Source organism: Protopterus annectens, chromosome 1.part2, assembly GCF_019279795.1.
Source record: "Protopterus annectens isolate FY-2018-M chromosome 1.part2, PAN1.0, whole genome shotgun sequence".
In the NCBI taxonomy this organism is placed as follows: Eukaryota; Metazoa; Chordata; order Ceratodontiformes; family Protopteridae; genus Protopterus; species Protopterus annectens.
In genome coordinates, this window is record NC_056727.1 from 487,524,413 (window position 1) to 487,543,749 (window position 19,337).

The following is a 19,337-nucleotide window of genomic DNA, read 5'->3' on the forward strand; positions in this document are numbered from 1 at the left end:
CAGACTGCCTGGATTGTACTAGCTTGAAGTTTATTGTATTTGATTATGTAACAAATCTGATCCAGGTTAAACACAAGTCAGGCAAGTGCATGAGACAGGTCAGGGTAACTTGTAAACTAGCCAGTTGAGGCAGAACAGGATACCTCTGTGCCTAGATAGAGAACTTCATTCACTTAGCATTGTTCATCTTATAACTTAAAACATTTCTGGTAGCTTAAGTTATTTCTCTGATTTCCAGTAGAAGGTCCAGCCAGAGCAGAAGATTTACTAGAGGAGCAGTGCCAAAAGATGAAGGCTATTTTCATTCTACCTGTGATGGAGTTCTTTGGCTTGTACTTTTGGGGTGGATTTCATGTACTGTTAGGGACTTGGGAACCTAAATCTGCTTCCTTCTGTGTCATAGAGTGGAAATTGAATTGTAGTCTTGCAACCCTACATTTTGCTAGGATGTGAAGGTGAGGTGGAAAGGAGTTCTGAAATATCCCACCCAGTGATGAGAGAATGCATCCATGATCAACTCACCCTTGGATTGTTTATCTGAACAGAGTAGAGAAAGGACCATTTTCATCCTTTTGGTGCCCAGGTCACACTCCTAGATGCCATACTTAAGTTCTTGATGAGACATGTCTCACTCATCCTCTGCTCCGTGATAGTAGTGAGACTGCATTGGAAAAGGTCTACCAGTCTGCTCATCAGTCATAAAAAGATCCATGTCCTAAGGTACACAGGTTGAAATTACCTGTCTATACATGGAATATGAATGCTTGTTGCAGTTTGTTTACGTGCCACATTTTGGCTTGGTTGCTTTGATGGAATAGTAAGACTCTGGACTTGCATAGCTTTCCAAAGCTTGCATGGTAAGAAATGCCACCCTCTGCTCCACGTTTAGGGGAAGCCCTTTTCCTATGGCCCACCAGTGAAGGATTCATCCTCATACATTTTAAGGGGGGAGGGCTTGGCCACAGTAAAAGGCCCATGTAGAAATTAGTGGGAATACTCTACCAGTGTAGCTATCATTGACAGGGATCATACATCAAGAGCAGATCCTCAAGGGTGTGGTAGCCTTTCACCCACAGATATTTCTCTTTCTCCTGCAAAAATAAATATCCACAGACATGTATTTGGCATTGTGAATGTATCAGACACCATGTGAATGAAAACACACTGACTTACTGAGGAGTGCCCAACTGTGGTCTTGTAAAAGCAGTCATCTGTGCTCAAACAAGAGTAAACCTGTCCAGGTTTATAGTCATCTTCCACCTAGCCCTGCAACCATGAGAAAATCCAACTGAGGCCTGCTGCCAGACTGACTGTTGGTAGGGTTCCACAAACTAATTGTCATTGTAAGGGAACATAAGACATAATGGAAGATAGCCACAGGTAGATGCCCATCCATCATGTCTGACTTCCAGGCTTCAGACATTTCCAGAGCAGAGTTCACCACGCTACCATAGGTACAAATCTGTTCTTTCTGCGAACCTCTTTCTCAGGAAGTGTTCAAGGGTAGGGTGACAGTGCCAAAGGATGATCCTTTGCAGATGATCACTTACCTATTCCAAAGCAGAGTAGGAGTTTTACCACCAAAGCAGTGGCTGTTTTGCAGGAAACAATCCCATACAGAGCATTTCAAGCAGAGAAAGGCCTTTGAGAAAGCCCTTTGGAAAAGAGGCAGGGACCAAGGCAGACAGCAGGATTGTTAATGGGTTCATAGGTAGGTACCAGGGTATCTGCCTGAAAGCATTTATAAGCCTAGCCGGAATGTGTTGGCTTTCGCCGCCCCCTTAGATTAATTCCCTGTGCCTCTGTCCAGCAGGGTTATTGAAGTGATTCCTGGGGTAAACTTTCTGTTTCCCATCCGCTCGTCAAGGTTTCTCTTGAAGAGGGTTAGCGAAGAGCTTTGCCTAATGTAGATTGGAATCTTGTTCCAGAGCATGGGAAGTCTCTGGGACAGGAATCTATCCCTCCAGCACATCCTATTTATTGTTGTGGTGAGGTTTAGATCCCTGGAGCGTGTGGCTCGAGGGGATATGTTTTTCTTTAGGTGGAGCATGTCCATCAATTTTGGGTTGGACATAGCCTTGTATGTCAGGCAGAGATCACCTCTGAGTAGGCAGTACGCAACCGAGTACAGCTGGAGTTTCTTCATTTGAGCTGCATAGGGCATCTGTTTGAGGCCAGTGATCCTCTTGGTGAGAAACTTCTGTGGTCTTTCCAGTTGTTGCAGGTGTCTTGTAAGGTACATCCCAAATGGGGCATTGTAGTCTATGATGGGTCTGATGAGTGATGTGTAGAGGGGCCCAATGACCTCTTTCGATCTGGATGCAGACCCTTTTGTGATTAGGTGGACCACATAGAAGGATTTTCTAACCACTTTGGCAATGTGATTATCAAAGGAGAGGTTACAATCTACTTGGGTCCCCGATCCCTTATTACGTCTTCCGTATTTAGGGGGCTACCACCTATGTGGTAGTTTGTGGGTACTTTGTTTTTTTCAAAGGGGATGACTATGCACTTTTTGGCATTTAGCTTGAGGCCATGGTTTTGACACCAGTTATCTGTCTCAGTGAGACCCTTTAGGAGGACGTCTGTGTCAGCCGGAGAGTCAATTATAACCCCTAGTTTGCAGTCGTCTGCGAACATGGTCAGCCTTAGTCCACCTGTGCTTGCCTGTACCTCTGAGAAGTATATGCCGAACAGGAGGGGTCCTAGGACTCAACCCTGGGGAATGCCACTTGTAACCGGTTTAGAGTCAGACCTAGCTCCTGCAACTCTTAACATGTGGGTACATGTCCATGAGCCAGTTGGCAACCCATCTCATGACGTAGGGGTTTATGTTCAGGCTGGTGAGCTTGTCTATAATACCTGAGTGGGGAATCGTGTCGAAGGCCTTTGCAAGGTCTAGGTAGGCTGTGTGGACCACCTTTCCCTCATCTGTAGCCTTGGTAACTGTCTCAAAGAAGTCCACCAGGTTTAGGAGGCATGATCTGCCCTTAACAAAGCTGAACTGGGTAGGGTCTAGTGTTTGGAGGTTTCCAATGTCACTGTTAATGAGATCCATGATGATGCGCTCCACAGCTTTGCAGACCAAGGTAGTCTGGCTTATAGGGCAATAGTTCCCAGGGTCTGTTGTGGCCCCACCTTTGTGGAGCAGAATAACCTTTGCTGTGCACCACTCTGTGGGCACGTAGCCTGTGGAGAGGCTGAGTTTAAACAGTGTGTTTAGGTGAGGGGTTAGTTCATCTTTGAGCTCGTGTAGGATGCAGCCTGGGACACCATCCGGTCCCCTTGATGCTGTGTTTTTGGCTTTGGAGAGGGCTGTTTTAACCTGAGTGTCCGTGATTTCAGAGGCACTACATTCTTCTGGTATAGTTATGGGCCCTTTTGGCGGTGAGAGGGGGTGAAGTTTGCATTGAACCTGTCTGCCAGGATGTTGGCTATATCGGTCGGTTCAGTGTATTTCTTGTCATTCTGCACTAACTCCGAGCAGATCTGAGAATTGTCACTTAGATTCTTGACATAGCTAAAGAATGCCTTGTGGTTATCTTTGGAGTCCATGTCAATTTTTCTTTCGAAGCTAGCCTTGGATGATTTTATGAGGGAACGCAGTTTCTTGCTAATACTGATCAGGGATGTCTTCCTTTCTTGGGATTTTACTCTTTTCTGTACTAGTTTCCTCCTTCTATTGTAAAGCTTGTTTATGGAAGGGGTCCACCAGACTGGTTTCCTTTTCTTGGAGGACTGAGTCTTGGTTTTGTTTGGGATAGCACGATCCATGCATTCTTGTAGGTGCCCGTAGAGTGCATTAGTAAAGGATTTTGCAGCTTGGACAGCGTTATCCTTTGGCATGGGGGCTTTGAAACTTCCCACCTCGGTCTTAAGTAACGTGAAGTTTGCTTTTGAAAAGTTTTTCACGGTGGTTTCTTTGACCGGGGTTGGTGGCGGAATGTGGATATCCGGAGTGATTAGTTTATGGTCAGATCTAACCAGCTTGGGGTTGACCTCCGGTGTGGAACACCGGTCGCCCATGTTGGTGATGACCTGGTCCAATATATTGTCACCTCTGGTGGGGGTGTTGACCAGTTGATCCAGGACATTTGAGTTTATAATTGTGCCCCTCTACTCATCACTCATTACGCCCATAATAGAGTACAATGCCCCATTTGGAATGTAACTTACTCGACACCTGCAACAGCTGGAAAGACCACAGAAGTACCTCACCAAGAGGATCATGGGTCTTAATCAGATGCTCTATGCAGCTCGACTAAAGAAACTCCAACTCTACTCGGTTGCTTACCGCCTGCTCAGAGGTGATCTCTGCCTGACATATAAGGCCATGTCCAACTCGGAATTAATGGACATGCTCCACCTCAAGAAAACCAAATCTCTTAGAGCCACATGCTCCAGTGAATTAAACCTCAGCACAACAATAAACAAGACATGCTGGAGGGATAGATTCCTGTCCCAGAGACTTCCCTTACTCTGGAACAGAATCCCAGTTTATGTTAGGCAAAGCCCCTCACTGACTTTTTTCAAGAGAAATCTTAATGAGTGGATGGGAAATCGTAAATTTACCCCTGGGATCACTTCAATGGCCCTGCTAGACAGAGACCCAGGAAACTAATTCAAAAGGGAGGCGAAAGCCAACATATTCTGGCTAGGCTTATAAATGCCCTTGGGCAGATAGCCTAGTACATACCTATGAACCTATAAATTCTAGGAAATGTTGGGCAAGGGAGTTCGTACTTGAGTAGTTCTCCCAGGTATTGTTTGGGTAATTGAAATCACCCAATATCAGGGTGTTTGGTAGGACCTTTATGTTACTAGTGTTTCCAGGAATGCGGAGTGGGGGTCCTGGGACATGGTGGGTGATCTGTAACAAGCTATAATTTGAATAGCAGTTTTGCCCGTTGTTAGTTGCACGTGGATGATCTCTGAAGCATCGTGCTGTGCCACTAACCTGGAGGTGTGGGTATCCTTGATGAATATGGATACTCCCTCGCCTTTTGTATTTCGGTCCGGGTTTTGTGGCCGAAATGTATGGTATGAGTTGTAGCCTGGTAGTGCTGGGGTGCTCTCTGGAGCCTTAAACCAGGTTTCTGTTAATGCACACATATATCGATTTTCTCCATATTGAGGAGTGCCTCGAGTGCGTGCATTTTGAGGTTTAGACTTATGGCACTGAGCAGCATTACTCATTTTTTTTTTTACTTGTGCTATTTACAGCAGTGGGTTTGTCTTGAGCCTTGCCTAAAAATGGCACTATGAGGGTGGCAAGAGCCTTGGCCAGTATTCAAAAGCCTAAGGGTGACAGGTGCAAGCCGTCTCTAGCAAAGCAGCGTGGCTTGTCGAGCATGTCATCCCAGGCTGACGGACACTGGATCCCCTTTGAATGACACCAGAAGCTTAGCCACTTGTTGAAATTGATCATTTTTTCTATATACCTTGGTATCATTCTTGGTGAGGGTAGGATGCTACTCAGGGTCAGGGTCATACCGCCCTGGGCTACGTGATCAGAGAACTCCTCCATGTCTCTTTTCATGTAGTCCAGGGAGATATGGCTCAGGTCATTCACACCAACATGGACAATGACAGAGTTATATTTGTACTTGTTCTGGAGTGACCTGAGTGCTTGTGTTATGTGGTGGATCCTGGCACCCGACAGGCAACTAATAGTAACCTTCTCCTTGTTTAGCCTAGTGAGTGGGACGTCAGCGTGCCTGACTATGGAGTCACCTATTACTAGTGTGTTGGGTATGTTATTTTCCCTAAGGGCTGTGATTGTGTGGCACACTGGTTTTGTGAAGTATGTGTTTCATGGTTTGTGTTGGGGGTGTGGAGGTTGCTTGGCTGTCTGCTTTGGAGGTCTCTGTTGCTTTTGCAGATTTTTATTTAGAGCCTCTGAGTATGTTTTTGTGTAATTATGTGTGTTTTTTGCCAGTGCTGGTTTCATAGGTCTATGTGAGACTGGTGGTGTGATGCAAGTAATTCCCTTCTCCTCTTGACTGCCTGGTCCAGTCTTGAGTTGAGAGAGCTTAGCCTCCAGTTTGACTGTATAATTGCATCTCTCACATGTATTAGCGTTTGATGGAAGGAGGAGAGGGTTGTCTGTGTACATGAGGCAATTGTAACATTGCCTCAAAATGCCCAGATTCACCAGTTGGACTGGAGCGTACACCTGAAACTGCTCTTTGGACATGGCTGGATAGGTACATTGAACTGTTTTACTGATTGGCTGGTAAGGTCGAATAGAGAGCCTTGTCCTTCTCTACAGTATAGGGCGGTCTAGTGCTAAGGTTTATTAGTGCTTGCTATGAGTTTTGGGCAAGTGCGGGATGAGAAGTGAAAGATTTGAGTGCTTAAGTTGAAAGTTTGTCTAGTTCCAAGGAAAAAATTGAAGAGTAGACTTTGTATAGCTGAGAATAGTTATACCCTAGCTGACCAGCGCTGCCCGGCATGCAAAACCTTGCAAATGTGGGTTTTATAGCAAGGAAATGAAAGAGATAGAAATTAGCCCAAAATGGCCAATAAACTACTAATTTCTGGGCTGAAACCACTCGTCTAGGGACAGATAGGCTGCTCAAAGCTCCATCTCTCACAGTGAACAGAGAAACTTCCTTCTATCCAAGTAAGGTATGGGCAAACACAGAGATTTGTAACACAGCCCTGAATTCAGCACTAACCTGAAAACTGGATTAAACTAGCTTAGAAAGGCGGGAAAACAAGTATACTTTTTTTTTTTTTTCAGACAATAAAGCAGATACAATCAAAAAAACACTTTAAATGCACAGAAATGGCTATCACACTTGAGTGTGTAGCCTACAACAGTTAAACAGGTAATTTAAATACAAAAACAACTTTGTTAAAGTGCAGGCAGTAAAATAAGTACAACATGTAGCTGAAACAAACTTTTTAAATCACAGAAACTCTAGAAAATCGGCGTTTTAGGCAGAATTAGCTAAAGGCAGCAAGAAAATGCAGAAAAATTATAATCACTCCAAAGTCTCTCTTTTGTCTCTCTGCTGCTGTAGAACTCTGCAGGGCACCAGGCAGGAGCTTGCTGAGCTGTATACTAGCACAAACAATGCATAAATGCAGATTTTATAGCAGGGAAATGAAAATGGTAGAAATTAGCACAAAATGGCCAATAAAGTACTAATTTCTGGGCTGAAACCACTCCTCCAGGGACAGATAGGCTGCTCAAAGCTTCCTCTCTCACAGTGAACAGAGAAACTTCCTTCTATCCAAGTAAAAGGTATGGGCAAACACAGAAACTTGTAACACAGCCCTGAATTCAGCACTAACCTGAAAACTGTAAGCTTCTGAGGCCCCCAAGCCTTTCTGTGTTGGAGGGAAGCCTTCTAGCTTATCAATGATAGTGTTGAGTACTAGGTAGCCTATCTTCCACAAGAGGGGTGGTTTCTGTCCCAGAAATTGTAGTTTATTGGCTGTTTGGGCAGTTTCTCCATCTCTTTCAACTTTCTACTGTATCCAGGACTGTTTGTAAGCTTCTGAGCAGTGCCAAAAAGTATGCTGTTCAGTTTTTCCCTTAGATCTGTTAGTTCTCTTCTCTTCTCTCCTGCACTTTTACTAGCTTATTAGTCTAGCACATTACCAGACTTCTTGTGGCAATTATTGTAGCACACAAAAGTGCTACCAGCACTAAACGCTGTACAAGGAAACAGCTCCAATTCATGTCTAAAGGTCAGTTCCCTCTGCTTTCTCCTATTAACCTGGTGGATTTCGGCATCCTGAGGCAATGTAGGAACTGCCTCATGTACTCTGACAACCCTCTCCTCTTACCTCCCAACACTCAGACGTGTGAGAGATGCACTTGTATATCCAAGCTGGAAGCCATGCACTCTCCAGCCAAGACCAGAATAGCTGGCCAAGAGGAGAAGGTCAACACTTGCACCACATCACATGGAACACACAGCACTCCAGAACACACACCAGCACTGCCTTCACATAAAAACACAAACCACACTCCCACCTTTGTGAAGGCTCTCAATAAAAATGTACCCAAACAGCAGAGACCTCCCTAGCAGAAACACACTCAACCACCACAACACAGCACTAATCACGAGACACATAACTCTCCTAAACAATGTGCCACTCAACCAAAGCCCCTAAGGCAAAACAGCATGCCAAACACACTAGTTATATGTGACTCAATAGTGAGGCACACTGATGTCCCACTCACTAGATTGAATAAGGAGAAAGTAACAGTCAGCTGCCTGTCAGGTGTCAGGATCCACCACATAACGCACACACTCAGGTCCCTCAACAACAGGTACAAATATGAGTCTGTCATTGTACATGTAGATGTGAATGACCTGAGACATACCTCCCTGCACTATATGAAAAGAGACATGGAGGAGCTCTCGGATTATGTAGCCCAGGTGGGTATGACCCTAGCCATGAGCATCCTACCATCACCCAGAATGATACCACAGTACAAGCAGAAAATGATTGATTTCAACAATTGGCTAAGTTTCTGGTGTCATTCTAAGGGGATCTGTCTGCCTGGGTTGACATGATTGACAGACCTCGATGCTTTGACAGAGATGGCCTGCATCTGTCACCCCTGGGCTTCTGGATACTGGCCAAGGCTGTTGCCACCCCTATAGTGCCTTGTTTAGGCGATGTTCCAAAGACCAAATTATCACCATAATGGCTACAAACAAATGCAATCTGAGGGTCATGCTGCTCAGTGCTAGAAGTCTAAATCTCAAGATACGCTCACTCAAAGCACTTCTTAAAATGAGAACATCAACATTTGTGCTGTAACTCTCCATTTGTGCTGTAACAGAGACCTGGTTCAAGGCAGCAGAAAGCACCCCTGCACTACCAGGCTATAGTTCATTTCACACTTTTTGGCCCCAGAACTTGAACTGAAGCTCCAAAGGGGTGGTGTTTCCATATTCATAAAGGATGTGCACACCTCCAGACTGGTTGCCCAACATAATGCATCAGAGATACTTCAGGTCGTAGCCTGCTGTAGGTCCCTAGCCATGTCCCAAGACTCACACTACGCATTCCTACGCACCCTGGAGAATATTAGGGTCCAATATAACACTCTCATACTGGGCGACTTCTACCCCTCCATTAACTGGGAAAACTACTCCTGCACCAATACACTTGCCCAATGTTTCCTGGAATTCATTAATTCCAATACCCTGGATCAGCTTGTTCTTACCCCCACTAGAGGTAGCAACATCCTTGACCTGGTCATTACTAACATGGGCAACTGTTGCTCTACACCAGTAGTCAACTCCTCCCTGGTTAGTTCTGACCACAAACCAATCATCTTGGCAATCCACATCCCACCCCACCCACCCCCCGCAAAGGTAACCACCATGAAAAACTTCTCCAAAGCTAACTCTGGGCTCCTAAAAACAGAGGTGACTAACGTCACGGCACCCATGCAGATGGAGAATAGTTGCAGGACCGCCAAATCATACACCAATGCACTGTACGAATACATACACAAATGCATGGATCTCGCCATACCCAATAGAACCAAGATTCTCTCCTCCAAAAAAAGGAAGCCAATCTGGTGGTCCCCTGCCATAAACAAACTCTACAACAGAAGGAGGAAACTGATGTGGAATAAGGTGAAGTCCCAAAACTGGAAAAACTCCCTTATTAGTCTGAACAAAAAGTTCAAATCCTCTAAAGCTAGCTATGAAAACAGAATAGCAGCAGATAGTAAAGACAACCACAAGACCTTATATAGTTATGTAAAGAAACTCCACTGCAATACTCAGATTTGCTCTGAGCTATTGCACAATGGTACCTCCTAACCAAGCCAACAGATATTGCCAATATACTGGCCGACAGATTCAGTGACAACTTTACCCCCTCTCTCCCTCACCAAAAGACCAATCACAATACCAGTAGATTGCCAGGCACCCAGTATTACTGCTGCACAGATTAAATCAGCACTCTCCAAGACCAAGAATACAGCTTCTATGGGACCTGACAATATCCATGGCTGTGTTCTACATGAACTACAGAGTGAACTGGCACCTCACCTGTGTGCCCTGTTCAGTCACAGCCTTACCTCAGGCTTTGTCCTTACCGAATGGCGCACTGCTGCAGTCATCCCTATCCACAAAGGAGGAGCAACTACAGACCCTGGTAACTATCTCCTCATTAGCCTTTATTGGCAGTTGAGATTTTAAACAGTTAGCTCCTGCTGTTACTTCTAGTAGACAAAGTTATTGAGTATTTTGTGTCACTGTCCCTGTAACTTTTCCTTGATTTCTGACTTGGTTCTTTTCCTTCCAGGCTTTAGGCAACAAGGGCCTCATTTCTGGGAGGGCTGTAGTCAACAAGGACCTCATTTTGAAGCTTTCAGATTTTGCTGTATTTGGTTGATGTTCATCGTGTTTCACTGTTGCAGTCATACACTTGGGTTATCCTGCTGGCAGGCTACCCGCAGTCTGCCAGAATTCCAAAGTCTAGGTCCGGTGTCAGTTGCTGTCACCTCTTCCCTGACGTCAGTGCGCCAGGGGTATAAAAGATGCAGCCGACGCCATTTTCTTCAGTCTTTCTTGCCGTGCGGTGCCCGAAGCAAAAGCAATTCTCAAGTGCCGGTCGGCCGACTCCTGAGCTTTTCAAAAAAGAATTTCAGATCCGAAGTCTTCATTAAAGCTAAGTACCCCATTGGGGAAACTTTTTTCTTGCTCCAGTCCGAAGTCAGAAAAAGTTAACAATTGTATTTCTTGTGAGAAGCAAATACCTCATAAGGATTTTCATTCTTACTGTATTCCTTGCCTAGGCCCTGATCACAATGTTGCTAGATGTCGGTTTTGTGCTAGCAACGCACTATTAAGCGTCGGTATGATTTTGCTTTTCATTACTTTGGCCGAAGATTCAATTATATAATGCCGTCGGAACAGCCGACGACCGGAGTTTATAAAAAGCGCAAGGAAAAAGAAAAGGACAGGCATCCGAGGTCCAAAACTGAAGACGAAGCTTCCGCTAAGCCAGTCGCTGGTTCGCTGGTTCTCAGTGAGGTGCTTTCGCAGCCCCTGGCGCCCGCTACCTCAGAGCCACAGGCTGGTAGGCCTCTGGATACTCAAGATAGTGGACACTCTGAAACTATTCACTCAGATGGCTCCGGAGCCGCTGAGCAGGCATCGGCTTCTGAGAGCGTTTTCAGACCTACACAGTTATATGTAAAGCCTTCTTCAGCTTCCAAAGCAAAGACAAAAGCAGTTCTAAAGACAAAGAAACAAGTACAGCATTCTCCTGGACAGACTACCGTGCCTAAAAAACAGATGCTCAAAATGGCCGAAGACCTAATTACCTTGATCAGGGGTTCACATCCCCCTCCTGACAAGAGGCCTAAGCAAGAGACAGAATATGAATCTTCAGGTTTCCATTTCCTCTGATTCCTCTTCTGAACAGGAATACTCTCTTCCTCCTTATGAAGATTCTGATGCTGAAGAATCTATCTTTTCAGCCTCACCGCCTGAGGATTATTCTTTTGGGGAAACCCTGCATACCATGAGGGAGCACTTCCACTGGGAGAGCCAAGACTACTCAGAATCTAAGAAAAGGCTTAGAGATTTTCTTTTACTACCTCAGCACAGGCCTTTGGCTATTCCTCCTGTGTTAGACATTGTAGATGATGTATTTTCAGAGTCCGGACTTTCTCCTGACTCTCCACCTCCTGCCCCTGTTAAACCAGACAGATCCTACAGGGTTCCAGATTCACATGAATTTCTTTATAAAAACCCTGCTGCTGATCCAGAAACTATTTCTCAAGGTCCCAAAAGGGTCAAGGCTTCTACTGCAAAAAACCCTATCCCCTCTGATAGAGATTCAAGGGCACTAGACAGATGGGGAAAAAAGGTTTACACTTCTGCTACTTTGACTGTGAGGGCTTTAAATTGTCAATTTCATATGCTTAAATATCAGAAATACTTAATGTCACTGCTAAAACAGAAAATGTTGTCTAATTCTGATTGTGCAGAAAATAAGGAAATGCAAAGTTTATTGCATGCAACTGAGCAAGTGGGAAAGCATACATTGCAATGTGGTTTTGATTCTCTGGAGGCCTCTTGCATGACCGCAGTTACGGGTTCTGTCATTAGGAGGCATGCTTGGTTAAAGGAACAGAATCTGCCTGATCATGTTAAAGCAAAATTATTAGATGCTCCATTACAGCATGATACCTTATTTGGTGTTAAAGCAGAGGAGGTGTTGAGGTAAATGGAGGACAAAGCGAAATCTATGCAAACAGTAAAGGATTTCGTACAGGTACAGCCACCCAGGTTTACCAGGAACTGGCCTACAAAGAATTGGTCCTTTCCAGTGTCAGACAGGCCACAAAGAGGCAGATACAGATGCCCCAGAGGCAGATCCCAGCCCCAGGGCTCATACAGACCTGAACAGCGGGGCGCTTCTACCTCCAAAAGCGGAGAAGACAAATCACAGCCATACAGGAAACAGTCCCAATGACTTTCCTCTACCAGCACCAAGCACTTATCTTTTGGCAGCCCCCTTAGTGGGAAAACTAGCACTTTTTTCTCAAAATTGGCACATGATCACCCAGGACAAATGGGTCTTGAATATAGTGTCCTAGGGCTACAGGTTCCACTTTCACACCCTGCCAAGGGCAAAAGATATTCCAGACCTGCCACACAATCAATGGGCATAGGCACAAAAGCAAATTTCATCCCTCATGGAGATGAGGGCCATTCAGCAAGTATTACAGTAAGAGCAGGGACAAGGATTTTATTCAAGACTTTTCTTGGTACCCAGAAAAGACAAAGCCTGGAGACCAGTACTGGACCTGTCTATTCTAAATACATTTCTGGACGTTCCAAAATTCAAAATGTTGACTCTGCCGCAGCTTCTGCCCATGCTGGGCAAGAAGGCTTGGCTTGTAACTTTGGACCTAAAAGAGGCATACCTGCATATTCCAATCAGACAATCTTGCAGAAGATACCTCAGATTCATAGCTGGCTCAATGTACTTCCAATTCTCTGCACTGCCCTTTGGCTTATCTACTGCGCCCAGGGTCTTCACGAAATGCCTGGCACCAGTAATTGCATTTTGCAGACAAAGAGAAATTGAAATATATCCTTACTTGGACGATTGCCTTATTCAAGCAGAGAACAAGGACATTCTACTAAAGCATCTAGCGTTTGTAAAAAGATTACTAATTTGCCTAGGTACACAGTAAACGAAAAGAAATCAAAACTAGTACCCTATCAAGAGATAATATTCCTGGGTGCAAGCTTAAATACAACTGCCCAGATGGCTTATCTCATGCCAGACAAACAAAGGCAACTGACTTCTTACTTCAAAATGTTGGCAACAATGACCCAGTTATCTGCAAGAAAAATTCTGCAGGCTTTGGGCTTCATGGCATCCTGCATTCTGCTAATTCCATATGCCAGACTGCATATGAGGAAACTACAATGGTATTTAAAAAGTGTTTGGACTCAACATTGTCACAGCCTGGAAACATTAATTACTCTCATTCCTTGCCTGCAACAGGAGTTTCGATGGTGGGCACAGGCCTGTCACCACAACAAGGGACAGCCATTCACCCTACCCACAGCCATGCAGTCAATAACAACAGATGCTTCAGATTATGCCTGGGGGGCCCACATGGCAGGAAAATATATTCAGGGGACATGGCCCACAAGCCAAAGGCATCTTCATATCAATCAAAAAGAGATGCTAGTTGTTCAGAATGCCCTGACAACTTTCAAGGATCTACTCCATCCAGGACAACTACTGATAAGGACGGACAATACTACAGTCATGTGGTACATAAACAGAGAGGCACTTATTCATACCCCCTCTGCAGACAAGCCATGACTTTGTGGGACACAGCATTGACTTACCAAGTACACCTGCAAGCACAATTCCTGCCAGGAAAGAAAAATACTCTGGCAGATGAACTAAGCAGAAACCTCACGGATCCCCATGAGTGGAAACTGGATCCACAAGTCTTCAGCATGATAATAAAGAAATGGGGATGCCCAGACATAGATCTAGTTGCCTCCCCTCACAACTGCCAACTACATAGATTCTGCACAAGGACGTATCACAAGCAGGCATGGAAAGTGGATGCTCTATCATTCACCTGAAAAACCCTAACAGTATATGCCTTTCCTCTTCTGCCTCTCCTCCCCAAGGTACTCCTAAAGGTCAGACAAGAGAAACCAAAAATTATTCTGATTGCTCCAGACTGGCTCCACCAGCACTGGTACCCAATCCTAAAGAGCTTGTCTCAAGGCTGAGCCTGGACATTGCCTCTAATTCCTCATTTACTGACCCAACGAAACAATCCGATCCTGCACAGCCAACTCAGAACCCTAAATCTAGCAGCATGGCAGATAATGTAGCCATTCAGAACACACCTCTTTCTAAAACAGTGATGGATGTTATTTTGGAGGCCAGGAGGCCCAGTACCAGAAAATCTTATGCAGAAAAATGGAAAAGATTCTGTGCTCGGAACCAGGCACAAGGAATTGACACGTTTGTACCAAATTTTCCTCAGATTTTACAATACCTGTCTGAGATGCTGAACAAAGGCCTATCCTTTCCATCAATTAAAATCCATGCCTCTGCCATTTCAGCTCATTACAATACGGAACCACCAATTTTTTCACATCCATTGCTAAGACAATACCTCAGAGGGGCCAAAAACATAAGACCTCCAAGGAGATCACCAATACCTGCATGGGACCCCAATTATGTCTTGGAAAAACTCACACTGCCGCCTTTTGAGCCAGCCAGTACAGCTGAAATAAAGTTCTTACCGTGGAAAACAGCTCTGCTCCTAGCAATAACCTCTGCAAGACGAGTCTCAGAGTTACAGGCACTCATGGCTGTGGAACCTTTTATCATTTTCCATCCAGGCAGGGTTTCTCAGAGGATGAACCCGACATTTATGCCTAAGGTAATGTCCAGTGTGGCCCTTAACCAAACCATTCATTTGCCTACCGTTTATCCAAACCCACAGAATAAGGGTGAGAGACTCCTGCATTCTTTGGACATACACAGACAGCTACGCTTCTACTTGGACAGAGCTAAAGCTTTCAGAAAGACTGAGCAACTCTTAGTAGCATATGCTGCAGGATCCCAATGAAAGGCTATCTCAAAGCAGACTATTTCAAAATGGATAGGCCACTGCATTCGTTTCTGCTATTCACAACATGGCAAATCAGTGCCTAAGGGCATTAGGCCTCACTCAACCAGAGCAGCAGCCACTTCAGAAGCCTTCATCAGAGTACCACCAACCAAAGACATTTTAGAGGCTGCAACTTGGAGTTCAGTGCACACTTTTACCAAGCACTACCACTTACCTCTCTACTCTAAATCCAGAGCAGGCTTTGCCACTGCAGTTCTGCAGGGCCTTATAGCATCTCCTAATCCTATTTAGACCCAGCCACCCAACCTCAGCTTTGGGATTCAACCCAAGTGTAATGACTGCAATAGTGAAACACGAACATAGTACAGTTGCGTACCTACCATAAATGTAGATGTTCGAGTGTATTCACTTGTGTACCTACCATAAATGTAGATGTTCGAGTGTATTCACTGTTGCAGTCCAGGTCACCCACCCACCTTCCCCCTTTTTCTTTGCTGGGACTTATCTGTACTTCTCTGTCCTATACAACCTATGTGGTGTATTTGCTTGTAGATGAAGAAAATGTTTATTTTTGTGCATGCATACTTATTGACATAATTTTCAGCCTACCAATTTGGGGGCACCTGACATCTGGGGCAAGAAAAACTGAAGAAAATGGCGTTGGCTACATCTTTTATACCCCTGGTGCACTGACGTCAGGGAAGAGGCGACAGCAACCGACGCCGGACCTTGACTTTGGAATTCGGGCCAACTGCGGGTAGCCTGCCAGCAGGATAACCCAAGTTTAATGACTGCAACAGTGAATACACTCGAACATGTACATTTATGGTAGGTACACAACTGTACTTTATTCACCGGTGGACTCTGTTATGTTAGTCTTGTGCACTGCAGGTTATCGAATGCACTTTTAGTTTAACAGATTCTCCATGTCATTATACTGTTACTCGTTACGGGGCCCCAGATTGACAATGTTGCAGTCATGCTACTGGATCACCCTTTGTCTAACACATTTTTGGACATTTTCCTTGGTGATTCCTCAATATTTTTTTTTATTCTGAAGAAATTCTGTCACCATCCTTGGTTTGTACTGTTCTTGGACCACAAGTCACTTTTTGCCCATCTGACTTTTTCTGTTATGGTTCTGTAGGTTCCACTTCGTTCTTAAGGTAATTCATGACTGAGCTAGTACCTAACCATAAAAGAGAGTTTTGTTTTTTTTTTTTTTTGAGGGGAGAGGGACTTGACAGCTTTATGCACCATAGCCGTTTCTTTGCTGCCACATAAATTCAGTGCAGAGGCTGTATCTTAATAGTTCCCTCTACATACCTCCATTAGGTCCAGTATTTTCCATTGACGATTGGTATAAGCTACTTTGGATTTTGTTTTTGGTGACAGGATTTGCATGTCCTTTCTTGTCACATTTTGATGTTCGTAGTTCATACATCTGGATGCTGCCTCACTGTTTTTTGTTAACACACGGCAGCTTTTGCTTGTGACTTTGTCCTAGAGGTGGAGGAGGATGGACCTTTCTTGTCACATATAAAATGTACATACTTACCCTAATGATAGATGTGTAGGATTAGGTCTGTCTTCTGTATGACTTCTGCCTCTTTCACACTGACCATTTTTTTATGTTAGATCTTGCTCTGTGAGTCCTTCCTTGGTCCTTTCCTTCCAGGACTTCATCTTCCATGGGCTAAAAGAGTTCCGAAGAGGGAACTTAGCACAGGATTGTGGGTAAAAGGTAAAGAGTTGGTGACCTGGGAAAGTTTTAGATGCCAGTATGCCCAAGACCTACTGGCCTCGATTTCCAGAGGTAGAATATGATGGACCTAATCTTACAGTCTGTCATGTTAAGTATGTAATGTCAATTTATCAGCAGTAAAGTGGAGAATAGTGGGTTTAACAACTGCAGAAGTAATAAGTTCAGTTGGATGCTATAAACAGTAACTTTTGACTCCACTTTTAGTAGAGACTAGAGTTCAGATGTTTCTTGCTGTCTTACAAGTTGCTTACTGTAAGCTTTGTTTAGTAGTATTGCTGTTTGCCAGTTTTAGTCACTGTAAGTGAAATATGGCCATCATTTAATAGAAAAGCTAATTTAAAACATTAGGCATTACTAATGGTGGACTTTTTACTGAAGAATAAAGTGGTGCATATATATTTCTTTAGTAGTTAAATATTTTTCTTTTAATTTCATGCATTACAGCTGTCAACATCTTAACAGTGCTGACTCCTGTAATCAGCATTCCATCTTTTGCTGCAGCTGTCTGTGGGCATTACTGCTGATATCTAAAATACACACATAAAATGTATATAAGCAGCATAATAATCATCCTCATATGCTTCTGTTTCTTTAGATCATTCCTTTCCAGAGATGGAATTATGTATGTAAAACTCCGTGCTGGACAACTTTCATACAAGGAAGATCCTAAGGGATGGCGTAGCCTCTTGGCTCAGACTGTTGCTTGCAAAAATTCAGAGGCGTCTGGTTTCAAGGTCTGTCATTTTGTTTTACTGTTAATAGAGTACATCTGTTCACAGTCCTGTCTAGATTTTATATTACTTAAAGTAGATGTGTCTACACCTCTTATTCCAGTTCTTTATTTAGTTTTGTTACTAGAGTTGTTATTTTGGCCACAAGCATCCCATTTATGTCTTGAATTGGGTCATCGAACAGGCAAAAAGGGATAGCCACACATTTTAAAATAATAACTGCATAGTATAGTCCACTGTATCAATAAAGAAAAGATCCACTTTGGCTTTCATTCAATCTCCAGAAGACATTCTAAAAAAAATTCTCAACAATATTGTCTGAATACATATTTTGGCATCCTACCATCATTGTTTTCTTTACAGGATTGCCAACACAAGCCCTTGCTCGGTTGTTTGCCATGAAGTCGACTTAGACTTTCTGAGACTGTGCACCATGTTATTTAAAGAGAATATGTGCCTTTTCTCAAATTTATTTGGGAAATATTACCCTTTTATTATTTTGTCATTCACATTTCATAAACACAGTTTTATAATCTTTTCCCCATTTTCTTGTTTTTCTTCAAACTTTTTGCAAGGATGAACCTTGGAACTTAATCATCTCTGAAGGTCTTTTTTGCAAGTGCTGTTGTGACCAAAAAATGGTCTGGCAGAATCATTGTGACTCCTTCATTTTCTGTTTAAACCCCGATCATGATTCTGATTGCTATGAACAGTAAAACATTTCCTCTACTGCTTTATTGATATGTTTGGGCTGTTTGAGAACATTTCTCATGATACTATTGAAGTATTCTGAAGCTGCCTCACCAAAGAAGCCTAGTTCATTGTAGTTGACAGATATGAAGCCTCCACAAAGACTTGTAATCCTTGTCTTCTTCCTCGAGGAAAAAAATAAGATGAAGAGGTCAAGGAAAGCTCTTTGTCAGAGGATCATTTTAAGGAGAAGAAGATAAAAAGACAATTTTAGGGACAAATGTTTTTCCTGTCTGCAGATTGTTGATATTCTTTGTGTAAAATCAAGGCTTCCCGTAGCATTTCCATTGATGAAAGCCTATATTTGGACAGTGCGTCAAGCTTCTGTCTTAGTAGAAGAACCATCCGATAATGTCAATCTTCATCTATTCTTGACTTCTGAGTTACAGTTCTGATTGACTCCATGGTGCAGCGGTAGCATTGTCGCTTCACAGCAAAAAGTTCTCCAGTTCAATTCTCAAATGGAGTGTGTTCTGCGCAGAGTCTGCATGTGCTCCCTGCATTTGTGTGGGTTTTCTCGGGGTACTCCGGTTTCCTCTCACATTACAAAGACATGCATCTGCAAGTGTTTCTCCCCAGGCCTCCACTGAAAATTGTCTTAGTTGTAAGTCAGACTTTCCTGGTAAACAAATAATAAATAAATAAATCCTCAGAACTGATCCTGCCTGTTCATATCTGCCAAAAAAAAACTCTCGAGCTAAAAGTCTACCCTCAGTGCCCCTCTCTACACTATCCCAGATCTCGTTTGTTGCTCTTACAGCAAGACGCGTCAGCCAACTCCTCTCTCATAGCTAAGTAAAAATGTATTTTTTCTTGTATTTTCTCTAATTAGCCCTTTCTACATTATAGTTGTATAGTTTTTTTTCTTACTTTAGTCTATCCTCTAGGAGTGAGTGTGTTTCCCTTCCTTTTTACCATTGGTATTGCTAACTACCATTGTTGGTAGTTCCCTTACCCCTCTCCCTCTTAC

General features: G+C 43.7%; 1 protein-coding gene across 1 annotated transcript in view; it reads left to right on the forward strand.

The window, feature by feature from the left end:
- The window catches only part of ANAPC1 (anaphase promoting complex subunit 1), a 3,613,296-nt gene that overhangs the window by 3,254,579 nt on the left and 339,380 nt on the right, over nt 1-19,337 (forward strand). Inside the window, exon 45 of the mRNA XM_044060160.1 lies at nt 17,482-17,620. Coding sequence (XP_043916095.1) covers nt 17,482-17,620 — 139 coding nt within the window. The remainder of the gene's footprint in view (nt 1-17,481; nt 17,621-19,337) is intronic.